The sequence below is a fragment of the Telmatherina bonti genome, assembly GCF_933228915.1.
Source record: "Telmatherina bonti genome assembly, chromosome: 3".
In the NCBI taxonomy this organism is placed as follows: Eukaryota; Metazoa; Chordata; class Actinopteri; order Atheriniformes; family Telmatherinidae; genus Telmatherina; species Telmatherina bonti.
In genome coordinates this window covers 9,487,446-9,501,394 of record NC_136621.1, presented here as the reverse complement: position 1 = coordinate 9,501,394, position 13,949 = coordinate 9,487,446, and the positions used below count along the sequence as shown (strand labels likewise).

At 36.8% G+C, this 13,949-nt stretch overlaps 1 protein-coding gene across 1 annotated transcript in view; it reads left to right on the top strand.

Moving 5' to 3' along the window:
• dnah6 (dynein, axonemal, heavy chain 6) overlaps nt 1–13,949 on the top strand; it is a gene marked incomplete at both ends in the record, with an annotated part of 62,088 nt that overhangs the window by 9,112 nt on the left and 39,027 nt on the right. Inside the window, 21 exons of the mRNA XM_079265101.1 lie at nt 1,512–1,663; nt 2,060–2,212; nt 2,796–2,924; nt 3,060–3,173; nt 3,302–3,445; nt 3,597–3,749; nt 4,422–4,472; nt 6,120–6,212; nt 6,305–6,424; nt 6,789–6,969; nt 7,104–7,200; nt 7,378–7,603; nt 7,866–8,030; nt 8,550–8,660; nt 8,827–8,952; nt 9,103–9,258; nt 9,841–10,002; nt 11,491–11,628; nt 12,208–12,375; nt 12,487–12,635; nt 13,644–13,751. Coding sequence (XP_079121227.1) covers nt 1,512–1,663; nt 2,060–2,212; nt 2,796–2,924; nt 3,060–3,173; nt 3,302–3,445; nt 3,597–3,749; nt 4,422–4,472; nt 6,120–6,212; nt 6,305–6,424; nt 6,789–6,969; nt 7,104–7,200; nt 7,378–7,603; nt 7,866–8,030; nt 8,550–8,660; nt 8,827–8,952; nt 9,103–9,258; nt 9,841–10,002; nt 11,491–11,628; nt 12,208–12,375; nt 12,487–12,635; nt 13,644–13,751 — 2,896 coding nt within the window. The remainder of the gene's footprint in view (nt 1–1,511; nt 1,664–2,059; nt 2,213–2,795; nt 2,925–3,059; nt 3,174–3,301; nt 3,446–3,596; nt 3,750–4,421; nt 4,473–6,119; nt 6,213–6,304; nt 6,425–6,788; nt 6,970–7,103; nt 7,201–7,377; nt 7,604–7,865; nt 8,031–8,549; nt 8,661–8,826; nt 8,953–9,102; nt 9,259–9,840; nt 10,003–11,490; nt 11,629–12,207; nt 12,376–12,486; nt 12,636–13,643; nt 13,752–13,949) is intronic.

Here is a 13,949-nt window from a genome sequence, read left to right as displayed (position 1 = left end):
ATGTGAGAAATTTATATTCACGGGCTTTGACATGAGAAAATTAAGCTAAATGTATTAGTTAAATATAAGATTCATTATATTCAAACTTTAATTTAGTATTTAGCACATTTTATCCCAAAGCAACATACAAGTGGGGAACAACATTCAAACTGCAATAACATTCTGGTGTAAGTGTAATGATGAGTGATTGATGATGATTTTGAAAAACACAATATGCATCATTCACCAATATCTTCTTACAAATCCTCTTAAATTTGTTTTTAAATTGTACTTTTTTATGAAAGTTCTCCATCAGATAAATGAATATGTTAGTAGATTGTTCATATCTTTGCCCTTAGATTTGTAAATATAAATCACAGAAGCTGAAAGAACAGACCAGCTGGCACTATACCACTTTGCATCAGTAAAAGCTCAAAAAATACCTGTAACAGGCCAAGATTTCCAAGCTCAGTGTAAACAGACACAGAGGCAAAGAAAAAATAGCAAACTTAATGACAAAATCATGAAAAAGACTAAAAAAAAACCCTTTTCTTCAATTTAAAAATGTTTGTTTTGTTATAAGTGGTCAGATGGTGGGCTTTAATTTATGTAAAAACAGCTTTACGTATAAACAGGTCATTAATTGTGAACTTAAAGCAGCCTGCAGTCTGGTCCCATGAGCATGTTAACACACATCTTCATGGTTGTGTGGCTGAGGGGAAAATAGTACACTGTAGAATACATTTTCATTTTATAGCCTACTGTAACTTTCTGTTTGTAAAGCAGATTTCCACTTGCACCAGGTCAGTCTGATTGGTGTTATTAATTAGGTAGTCAGGAAATTATCTTGAGTTAAAAAAAAACCCAAATAAAATAATCATGTGAATAAAAGCCACTACTGTTGTAAATTTAAAATATTAAATGCCACAGTCAGCAGGTGGATCTGGGAGTCGGAAGTGACTTGCACATTTGGGAGTAATATTCTGGTGATTGAGCGAATGGATCTGGAGAGGGTGCAGTCTTCTGCACTGACCATTTTAGGAAGATCAGCAATAGAATTAAATTTGTCTTGACTGACTTGTTCTTCAATAAAGGAAATTGATTAGAAAAATTGTTTAGTTTTCTCTGAAGGGAAATTGTAATATTTGAACAGGATATGCAATATCTAGATAATCCTAAACAACTAAATTCGTCCTAAATAAAATTCTTTGTACTTTACCAAAAAATATGTCCTTTAAATTTTTTTTACAGTAGTTCTATTGTTACATTTTAATGAATAGATTAGCAACAAACAAATCCATAAAAATCTAGTGGTCAGTGCCACAATATTGGTAAAAAGTCTGTAAGGTGGATTTAAGAACAAATTTGTTTGTAAGAAAAACTGGTGAAATAATGTCAATATTCTCAGTAAAACTTTGTACCAAAACAGAAAAAATAAATTAAAAAAACAATTTGCAAGTATATGTCATGAGAAAATCCTATGAAAACATGTTTATTTTTTGTAAACTAATGATGTTGACATTGTCTTGCAGATGTGGCCTTCTTTGAAAAACTTCTGGAGTCATACCACAGAGAACATGAGAGGATCTTAGCAATCCAAGACAAGAGACAGCTTGGCTTACTGCTTGTGGACAAAACAGAGCTCAAAGAGAAACTTCTGTCTTCACTCCTCTGTAATCTGGAGGTTATAACACATCACTTGCTCTTAGGCAGCTACATAAAGTGGAAACTCATATGGAAATGATGGGTTTATATCATCAATAAGAAACATAAGTAAAATTTCAAATGATTCAATGTAAGCATGAGGCTACAAGGCTGCAGCAGCAATGGAGTACATTTTCCAACAACTGCAAACGTATGGCCCATGAAGAGACTTGCTCATCCACAACTCAGAACCTTTAGAACAGTGTGGGTGCAGAAAGACTTAATGCATTTTTGTATTCATAATGAAAATGTGTTTGACATCAGATGGTAGCTATATTAAATGACATATTGTTGAAGTATGAAATGTGCAATGCACAGTGTGCCATGAAGGGGTCTAACAGTCCAAAAAGCCATCACCTTCCTGTTTCTTTCCCAGGTCATCAATGTGGTGCTCGCACAGCAGGCCAGGAGAAAGCTAGATGTTCTTGTCGCTGAGGTTTGTGAAGCACAGTTTAAACTGGAGCTCCGTGCATCCACCACTGCAGAAATGGCCAGTTTTCTCACATTTCTTGATGAGATCATGGAGAGGGTGAGATCCACATACGTACTGTAGAAGTAGATAGCACACACATATCTCAATTCTTCAAAAACATTAAAAACAAAAATATTTCCACAGTATTTAGTCATCAGGACGACCTCTCCTCTCTCTTCTCCTCATGTGTTTCATTTTTTTTCTTAACACTATTAACGTAATTATTCCTTTTTCTTGATTTCACTAGATTACAGTACTAAAAGAGGAGGAGATGATTGTTTCCAAAATGTACAATCTGATCACCACATATTCCATTTCCACCCCTCCTGAGGACTGCATAATTTTTGCAACATTGAAACCCTCCATTAACTCTTTAAAAAGCATAATCGGTCAAGCATTGGCAGAGAAGGACTCCAGCATGGAGAAATTTTGCTGCTCCCTGAGCACAGGGATAAAAAAACTACAAAATGAAGTTGCAAACATCAGAAATAAAGCACAGGTACCGCATAAAGAATATTTTCTTTTATTACATCTTTATGTTTTTTAAAGTGGCTTTAATGTTGTTTGTTAGTTCAACGTCCATATCCAGGTTCAGCATCTTTTGTTTTTTTCTGGTGACTTTGTGTTGTTTCATGTGTAGAATCCAGAGCTCTTAGACATCAACGCAGATCCCTCTAAAGTGCGACTTCTGTTGGGAGAGATCCAGATTTCTATAGACGAGTTGCAGGCCCAGGTGTCTGCGTATAATTCCTACCAGAGGAAATTTCAGGTAGTCCAATTCTTTTGATGTTTTATGTTACTCGGGTTGAAATAGTGGGTTTAATGCTGTTTCATTCAGGTTATTTAATTTCAGAATGATTAAAAAATGCTAAACAAGTAATGACTGTGTGCCTGATGAATTAAGATGGAGGTGACCAGGGTTGACGCACTGGAGGAGTTAAGTGCAGAATTCAAGCTGAAGCGGCTTCTGTGGGACTGTCTGGAGAAATGGGTCATTTTGCAGGATGGATGGCAGCAGGTGAGATGCTGAAGAACATTCAATGTAATAAACCTTAATACAGGTACATGTTTAATGTAATAACAAAAATGCTTAACATATATATATCTTATAAGCTTCATTGTCATTGAGTGCTGACTCGTCCACAGAGCACGCTTGAGCAGCTGGACCTGGAGCAGTTCTCCTCACAGGTTAACACATACAGCAAGTACATCAGCCAGCTAGAGAAGGGCCTTTTTCCCAATAAGTTGGTGCCAACTTTAAAGGAGAAGGTGGAAGTTATGAAGCAAAGGGTGGGTAGGAATAAGAATTCAGTCGTGACTTACATTTTTATGTGATGTGTGTATTATAAATACAAGAATATAAAAGAATATCACATAATTGTATTTACTGCAACTGCTTGACTTTTGATTATTCCCTACTTTGATTATTTATTTCTTATAGCTGCCTATGATCACTGAACTTCGCAACCCATGTATGAAACCACGACACTGGAAGTCCCTGCAGTCTTCTGTGGGCACCTCACTGCATGTTGGACTTACTTTGGCTGCTTTGGAAGAGCTTAATGTCTTCTCACATGGCACGGAGATCCAAGAGGTAACAGATAAGGAAACAGCAATCTTCTCTTGCTTGAATATTGGAGGCTTTACTGCATGCTAACCTAACTATTGTGCTACATTTTTTTTTATGTTTTCTCTCTTGAGCTTAAAGTTCTCTGTTTTGCAACTGTGACTAAAATGATCATATGCCAACAACATATCAAAGAAACCATCAACATTCAGTAGTGCAAATTTACTACACCAGATCAAATACCATTGAGTTTCCAACCTGCAGATGATCCTCTGGCATTACTCTGCCACGCAGATGTAGAAACTGTATTACTGTAATAAACAATTTATTTTACAATGAGTGAATTATGATAAAGTTCAGGTGTCTCTGGAGATTAATGGAATATTCTTTGAAAAAAGATTTTATTTTAAAAACACTGGACTTAAAAAAGACTTACAAGACACAAATTGTTTTGATATTCATCCAAATACCTTTTTCAGTAGTTTTGTGCACAGGAAATAGCTCTGATGATTGTAGACACACGGGGGTCACATGACAGGTGTTAGTCTGTCAAGTGAATTAAGGCATAGATATTTGCATTTAAACTATTTGATTGATCTAATTTTAGTTTATTCTATACTTTTAATGGTCCATAATCCTGGGCAGTAAACTGAGTTTTAACTTGTAATCTTACCTCATGTAACAAAGTTCAACTTTTAGGTTTCAGCTCAGGCTTCTGGAGAAGCTTCAGTGGAGTCCATTATTTCAAAGGTATGTAGTTTACATCTGAAATTGTTGGCACTGATAAACATATTTGCAATAATGATATTGTCATTAGGTCTGTTGCAGTAAATCAATTAATCACACGATAAGAAAAAAGTATACCAGATGCAATAATTTTAATTTGTCTTACTTTTCTGCCATATTTGTTTTGAGACAATATTAACTAAACACGGCAATACAACAAGCTTCCATCTGCACTTAGGACCTTAACAAACAAGCTTGCTCCATCTTCCTGACAGTCCACGATCACAGAGGTGTTTAACCGACAGATTAAATACAACCAGGACAGTGCAACATGGTGTGCACTCAGACAGCGTGGTTGGTAAAGCCATGCTGCCCTTTAATATTGTTAAAAAGACGACATTTTGAAAACATTTCACAGCCAGTATGAACTGCCTGGATGAACATACATGTTACAAACGGCAATTCCACAACTACAATAACATTTTACCATTTCACCTCCGGTCAAGTCCAAACACGTCCCCTTATTGAACATACACTATGTAACTGTGTTAGAGTTTTTTGAGACCGTAGTTCCAGATTACCACATTGCCAAAACCCCAGGAGAAGTCCTGATCTGCTTCAGCAAAGTTTCAGCAGACTGGGGACTGGATGAGTCTAGCTTGCACATGGAGCTAAATGTTCTTTCGAAATTAAAGTATGTTGATCTTTGAAAGGGTGTACTTACATTATTATGGTTTTATTATTTTAATTGAAAATGGTCTCAAGATGACAACAATAATCACTCAATGCAATATCATCATCCATCGCAATAATTTCTGAGACAATTGCACGGCAAAATTTGTTACCGTGACATAATTAATATGACCTAATTGTCATAGTCTAAATAATATATTTATATTTATGATATCAAACAGATTTGTTGTGTTTCCTTCCATTGTTTGGATCCAACTTTGGTTTTTGACAGTCAAATGTTTTGATTTAGTGTAAATGTAAAAATGATTTTGTACCGTGTGGTTACTGCCCTTCAGTTGTGTTTGCAAACAACACCCACATCACAGTCATTCATGCTGCAGGGGCATGATCCTCTTTTTCTGGGCACTATCAGGATGGCGTTTGGGTGGAAGGAGAGCGTTGTCCCATAGATGTGGGGTCTGGGCTGGCTCTGACAGGAAGGGGGATGGCAGGGATGTTGTGGGCCCTGGGGGGTGGTGCGTACGCTGCATCGGGGTGTGTTGGCTGGGGTCCGTGCTCGTTGCTGGCTGCTGATCGCCCAGGTCTCTGGGTCCCCTGGCATGCCTCTGATCTAATGGGTAGGCGGAGTCGTATTGGCATGATTACTCTTCTTCAAACACTTATCGCCCCATGTAGTTTGCCTTCTGACATGGTGTTGTCCTGTAGAGTAATGATAATAAAATGGAAAATGATTTTGTAACCATTATTTGGCACAATGTATATACTGGCAAAAGAAGCACCAAATGGAAAGTGACGAGACAGTTTAGCAATAAATGAAGTTAACTTCGTGAAAAAACAGAATGTGATTAAACAAGTTGAATAATCAAGCTTAAACATTCTTATATGTAAACAGAGTAGTATGCCTGTTTAAGTTTGTGAAACTGATGAAATCATGAAAAATGATCATTATTTTTAACAACTCTTGCTTAATTTGTGTAGGTGGAAGATGTGTGGAAAACAACTGAGTTCACCGTGCTGCCTCATGGAGACTCTAATGACATCTTTATCTTAGGAGGCACTGATGATATCCAGGTGGTAACACTTCCATGCAACACTCACATGTTTGCTAAAAGAAAAGTAGGGTGTGACTGTCTCTGTGCATGTGTTTCTATGTTTCTGTGAAGGTACTCCTGGATGACAGCATTATCAATGTGGGCACAGTGGCATCTTCACGCTATGTAGCTCCCATCAAATACAAGGTGGACAAACTGCAGAGACAGCTGGATCTCTTTAATCAGACACTGGTAAATGCTAAAAGAACAATAGCATATGGTGGCCTTTGTTAGGCTCCCAGGAATTCCTCCACAGATAGCTCAGGCTTGTCAGCTTCGCTAAATGCAGATTTCAGTTCAACAGCTTTGGATTTGTGCTTAAAAGGTACACAGCGCCTCCCCCTAGTGGATGCAAGCGAAAGGCCGAGTACTTTCCCACACTGCTATAACTGAGTTTCATCCTGTCAAAGGAGACGTTAGCAGTGATGTGGATAAGGCTTCAGTGTGATTCATTTCTCTTTTGTTTTTAATTTGTCTTTTGCTCAGATAGTCCATTGTTTATCTACTTTACTGCTCTTTTTTTCTTTCTTCTACAATGTGTGTGTCCTTATTTCAGGAAGAGTGGCTCATGTGCCAAAGGAACTGGCTGTACCTTGAGAGTATCTTCTTGGCTCCAGACATCAAGCGGCAGCTGCCAGCTGAATCAAAAATGTTTCTAAGAGTGGACAAGTCCTGGAAAGAGATCATGGTCCAGGTCAATATGACGCCCAATGCCCTGAAAGCCGCCACACAGCCTGGTAAATGACCCTGTAGGATGCATAGAAAAACATGTGATATAACCTAAAAATGGAAGACATAATCACATGGTGGCGCACACTCACTCTGATTAATTTCATGTCACATTAAATGCAACTGTAGTTTTATCTGACAGATCTTTTAGAGACATTTATACGCAACAACAATCTTTTGGATGAAATACAGAAGTGTCTGGAAGATTACCTGGAGTCTAAGAGAGTCATCTTCCCCAGGTACTACACAGACATTGGTTTTTATCTGTAATTCTTCATGCTATTTTCAATTTTGTACTTTTTGTTAGAATATTTTTTTAAAAGTGAATATGAATCTTCTTTATGAAACATCGCATGAAGTGAGAACTGCAGGTGAATTTTGACATTGAGACTTTCATTTTTATCTGTTATTTTCAGATTTTGTTTTTTATCGAATGACGAGCTGCTGAAAATCCTGGCTCAGACACGGAACCCTCAGGCAGTACAGCCGCATCTCCGGAAGTGTTTTGATGCCATTACACGACTAGAGTTTGCCCTACTGCCTGCAGAATCTACTCGTGCCACAGGAATGCTGGATGTTGGAGAAAAGGAGAGCATATACAGCAACGACATTCTGTACATGGTATCCCCAGAGGGAGAGAAGGTCATTATTCTTCATGACTGTTCTTTAATCTGCCCACTGTTGTATTGTTTCAGCCTTTGCAAAGAGGTTAGAGAGTGAAAAAAAACAATCTACCTGGTATCCTGTTTTATTGTTTTGTTTTGTTTTTTATAACTATTGAGCTAGCTCGTCTTTGCCACAAGAAGAATTCTCAAATAACTCTAACACATCTACTGTAAACTGGTAAATAAGAACAATATAAAACTGCTAACCCACAGCTGAAGGACTTCTTTTGTACATGAAGGTGCGTTTAACAAAAGGTCTGAGAGCTCAAGGCAACGTGGAAGACTGGCTTTGCAGAGTAGAGGAGGCGATGTACTCCTCACTGAAACGCCTCAGTAAGGCAGCCATTGCAGACTACCAGGTGAAGTCTAGAGAGGAATGGGTGGTTGCGGGGCATCCATCGCAGGTGTGCACACACATACACACACACACTCTCTCTCTCTCTCTCAGACACACACACTTACACAGACACTTTAAAAAAGGGTTATTTTTCAAGTAGCATAGTTTTCTGATGTGTGTGTGTGTGTCCATGGTGTTGCATGTGCAGCTAATACAGTGCACTTACTGTATCGAGATACAATATAGAATAAAACAAAATATGATGCTGAACATATGAACATCATGAATATGATGACAAAATATCAAAGGAATATCATTTATAGTCAATGCAAAGTATGACACAACAATGCAACAAAATATTTTAATGCAATAATAACAACACACAGGCTGTGACACAATGTACATTCTGTCCAACAGCATAATATTTATTTTTAAAGTTAAAATATAATAAGTCAAAGTTGAGATATTACTAAAACAGTATGAGCTATCTTTCTAACAGTCTGATATTTACAGGGTAAACTGCTTTTATTTATTTATTTTATGTAAACAAAGAAACGTATTACTAGTTTGTCTTTGTATCCCCCAGGTGGTGCTGACCATCTCACAGATGATGTGGTGCAGGGATATGGATACCTGCCTCGAGGGAGATCATGATCACTTTGCTGCTTTGCAGGAGTTTGAACTCACCAACTTCAATGTAAATCACACTAGCAATTACTACACTTCCTTTGTTTTCTTCTTCACTGTCTGGTTAAAGATTGACTGAACAAGTCACGTTTCTTTTGTTTGTTGGTTTTGTTCCTTTTAATTTTAATTTACATTGAACTACAAAGTGGTTGTCTGTGTTCGTGTTTATTTTTCAGAGGCTGAATACTCTGGCAGCATTGGTCCGAGGACAGCTTCCTGCTTTACACCGTAATATTATCACTGCCCTCATCACCATTGATGTCCATGCCAGAGACATTGTCACAGATCTAGTCCAGCAGAAGGTACAGTGCAACATCTTAACTTATCTGTCTGTTCCTTACATGGCGTGTTGGCTCCAGGAGTTGATTGGAAATTTTCATTTTATCTTTGTTTTCATGTAAACAAAAATTTGGTAGCAATTAACTTAAAGTGACTCCAGGCTTATTTTTCAGGTGGACACTACATCCAGCTTTGAATGGCAAAGGCAGCTACGCTACTACTGGGATCTGGACCTGGACAACTGTGTGGCCAAAATGGCTCTGTCCACTTACATTTATGGCTATGAGTATCTGGGAGCCTGTCCTCGGCTTGTTATCACACCACTCACGGTAACAAATATAATATTTAATCTGTAGTATGTGTCTACACAGATATACAGTTCAGAACGTAACATTACATTATTATGCTGTGGCTATCGGAACAAAGATGATGTTATGTAACAGGTCAAGCTGACATTCTTTCTAATGAAAAGACACACATGTGATTATTTTAGTTGTTCGCGGCCTGAACACCTATTTTTGACAAACAACTGAGAAATTGCTTTATTTTGCTGAAAAATCATGTTTTTTAATGCCTGCCTTTTTTTCACAGATCAGTCCTAAATTTCCTCTTTCAGTGATAAGTTTTCTCTTTCAGTGATAAGTTTTCTTCTTTTTACCCCTGCAGAAACCAAACTGGATACATGAGTGAATTCTTTCGTATTAGACAAATGTCTCCCATTGTATTGATCATTTAAATGATTTTTTATGTCCTGTTGTGAAAATAACTATAGATTATTAATTGTGCCAAAATGTGACCACAAATAAGAGCATGACAGCCGAAGGAATGTTTTTAGTGTATTTGTACCCTTAATTTTTTTGTTTTGTAAACAGATCTACTTTTTTCCTTTCGGTTTCTGCGCTGATCTGCAGGATCGTTGCTACCTGTGTCTGATGGGAGCTCTCCAGCTGGACCTGGGCGGTGCGCCAGCTGGGCCAGCCGGGACGGGCAAAACAGAGACCACCAAGGATTTGGCAAAGGCCCTGGCCATACAGTGTGTGGTCTTTAACTGTTCTGATGGACTCGATTACAAGGTCAGTAATAACGGAGTCTAATAATCTGTATTTTCAGAGAACTTTTTAAATAACTATAACAAAGTTTTTCATCCAAGCAGAAATCAACATAGATCTAAAAATGATAACTTAGTGCATTATGAGAAACACCAAGAAAATGCATTATTCTAAAGAAAGAAACTAAAATAAAGAAGAAAAATCTCACAACAGTATGATTTAAGAGATTTGAAGAGTTCAATAATCAGTAAGCTCAATCGATGTGAAATGACTTTATGCACTACAGCAACATTGTAAATAACTAAACTTTCTACAACTTCCTCAAATCAACCAACTAAAACTAACATGTCAGCTTTTAAATCTTTTAAAAGCTTTTTCCCCATTAGATTGTTTCTTTTAACATTTATTTTATGCTATATTTGTTATGTTTACTGACTTTCAAAACTACACAAAATGATTTTTGTGTTTAATGATTTCACTCTCAACAATAAATGTCCCTGAGCTTTCTGTCCTTTGTACATACAAGGTAATCCCTCTAGATGGCACCGTTAGAAAAGTAATCAAACTACCAGTACAGTTAGTACAGCGAAAGAAGATTTTACTTTATTCTTTCTATTTATATATTTTTTTCCCTGTTTTTTTTCAAAGTGTATCTCATCAAAATGTGTTTCAGACAAAAAAAAAAAAAAAAAAAACTTGAAGTGTTTCAAATTTCATCAAACAATGTATGACATTTCATTTCTGAATCTTTCCAGCTGATTGATTTAATAAAAAAGAACTAAAATACTTGAAAATATTAGGCAACACAAACATATTTACTTATATCTGTTTTACATTACAGTATAACAGAGGATTTCCACTAAACAATATTATTATTATTATTATTAGGAAAAATAAAGAATTATTACTCCTATCACATTTTACAGGTATTTTAATCCTGTGTATTTATTGCCATTGGTTGTATATAGCTTTTATTATTCTCTGCTTACAAATACTCAGGACGCCTGTATATCAGTCCTTACGTTTAATTAACAAAATGAAAGGGTTGTCGTCATCTGCCTTTTTCATAGCATGAAACACACGTATTTCATTTTAATGGTGAGCGGTTTTTTATCATGTGGTGTGGGGAAGTTGAGCTCAGCACACTTAAAAACATTAACCATCAACATAGCTGGGAAGTCATGCTGTCTGGACATGGCTTTGATTTAAATAAACTGGAATTGCAATCTATTTGGTTTAATAAGTTGTTTTTTATTTATTTATTTTAAATGATCAGCTTATAGCTGTAACTTTCAGTGTCTCTCTGAAGGAAATTTACAACTTCAGGTAGTGTGTGCTCAGCTATAACTGAGGTGGTTCAAATGATGTTTAGCAAAGCAGGTAAAGGAACATTAATTACTGGGCTGTAGACAAGTAATTATACATTCATTATGTTTAGCCTTATGCTGAACTGAAAAATCAGTGTTTTTCACTTAAAAGGTGTTTTCTTAAACAGTCATCTAACTCTTACAGATGATGGGGCGCTTCTTCAGTGGGCTTGCTCAGTCTGGAGCTTGGTGTTGTTTTGACGAATTCAATCGCATTGACATCGAAGTGTTGTCTGTCATCGCTCAGCAGCTCATAACCATACGAAATGCAAAAGCTGCTAAGGTGATTTCATAAACACACATACACAAAAACCCCAAAGGTAATTTATAAAACACTGTGTTCACATCATCAAGGAAAAAACTTCACACGTTTGTGGAGTAATTTTTTTAATCCTGTTGAGTATTGTAAATTATTGTTTGACATTTGTAATGAACCAAACCTCTCCATATGTTTTAGTTTTACCAGGTCAAGTACATATACAAGTATTTAGTAGTTAGAATGATTGTGTAAATGTTGAGGAGGATCATTGTAAATGATCTATCATTGTGATTGGTTGCTGACACCTGGAAACAAAATCTTATGGTCAGTCACTCAGCAATTACATTATTAATTTTTTTTAGCTTCCAATTTAGTGAGTGTTGACAAATTAACCTCAAAGCGTTAGTGATCTGAAATTCTTGGAGGCAATACTTTTACTGGACATAATACCGTGAATCATTATTATATAGACATAATTTTATAAAATAATCCTCAAGATTAGACGAGCTGATCAGTTGTAACTCCATAAGTAATAAGACGCCACATCATGTACACCAGCAAAAGTATCCCAACTATCCGAAGTAATCCAACTATGTCTCACAGCTTACAAGTTTTCAGTTTGAAGGCCGTGAGATCAAGTTGGTGATGACGTGTGCTGCCTTCATCACCATGAACCCAGGATATGCTGGCAGAACAGAGCTACCTGACAACCTCAAAGCTCTCTTTAGACCAATCGCCATGATGGTGCCAAACTATGCACTCATAGCAGAGGTAACTAGATGTGTGTGTTTTATATTTCTGCTTGTTTCTATACAAAATACATAGCATTGATCTTTTCTTCAAGCATCATCATCATTACATCATGTTTGTTGTTCTGTCCAGGTGATTTTGTACTCAGAGGGGTTTGAATCCAGTAAGACCCTCGCGAGGAAGATGACGCAAATGTACAAGCTGTGCTCAGAGCAGTTGTCCCAGCAGGACCACTATGACTTTGGCATGAGAGCTGTCAAGTCTGTCCTGGTCATGGCAGGGTTAGAACGTCACAGCCGCACATATGCATTAAGTCAAAAATGTCTCAAAGTGACAAAAATACACACAAGCCCGATGTTTTAACGTGTTCTGCTATATACAGATTCTACTTTGTACAGAATTGTGAGGAATTGTGAATGCTGTATGGCAAAGACACAGCAACTGGTTACAGTGCTTCTTTGATAAGGAATTACTTTGATTTTGCACCATCTCTATGAAATTCAATTGTGTGTGTGTGTCACACTCTCAAATAAATGAGGGGAGAAACGCTGCAAAGCATCAGGAAGAAGTGCTAAAACACAGTCGTTTTTGGTGCAAAACCAGTTGTTAATTATGCAGTATGTTGTCAAAGTTGTGCTTTAATTATTATCATTATTGGCTAAAGCTCAAAGATTTGTAGTAATTGGCTTGAGATTCATTATCTATCTGCAGTTAGAAATGACTCCTCTGAGTCTGCTTATTCAACCATAAGCAGATGTTCATTATCTCCCACTTTCATGTCTTTAATACTTTTACAATCCAGTGGAGCTAGCTTCTGAAGTTCAAATTCTGCAGCATTAAATCATTAGCACATGAGTAACTTATCATCTTTATTACATCCATATTTGGAATTAGCCTGTTTTTCACTTATTGATTAAACTTTTATAACATTTTTAGTGTGTAAATTTTTTTTTTTGTAAATTCATTAATAACAGTAGAAAATAAGCCTATGCTGCCAATTTTGAAGTCTGTCTTGTGTTTTTTCAGCCGTTCTCTTTTTACATGCACTTAATGCAATAAATTAAACTGTTTCTCCATCTGACTAAGGAAAACTGAAAAACAGACTAGCAACCATAAGAGGATAAATCCATGATGAAGCAAAACATTAGAGAATAGACCAATACTTACATTGTAACATACTTATTTGTACATTTATAAGAAGAAATACCCTGATTTGAGGAGAAGTTTTGCTGTATTGGAAGGTTTGCATGTAACTCATATATTTTGTAAAGCACTGTGGTTGTTTTTAGGTCATTGAAGAGAGATAATCCCCACCTCAGTGAGGATGTGGTTCTTATCAGAGCACTGAGGGATTCCAACCTGCCAAAGTTCCTCACCGATGATGCTGTGCTGTTTGGGTAAGCATACTGTCACATAGTTTAGATAAGGAAGTGTGTTTAATTTCAAGTTTTACTTTAGGTTCTCTTTGCAAACAGGCAAGTAAATACACAAAGGAAAAGCTGCGTGAATCCAAACACAACATTAAAGTTGTGCAACTTTTCAGCTCCATTTTGTTGTGCAGTCTGGTATATGGTGACATACCACATGGCCTTTTA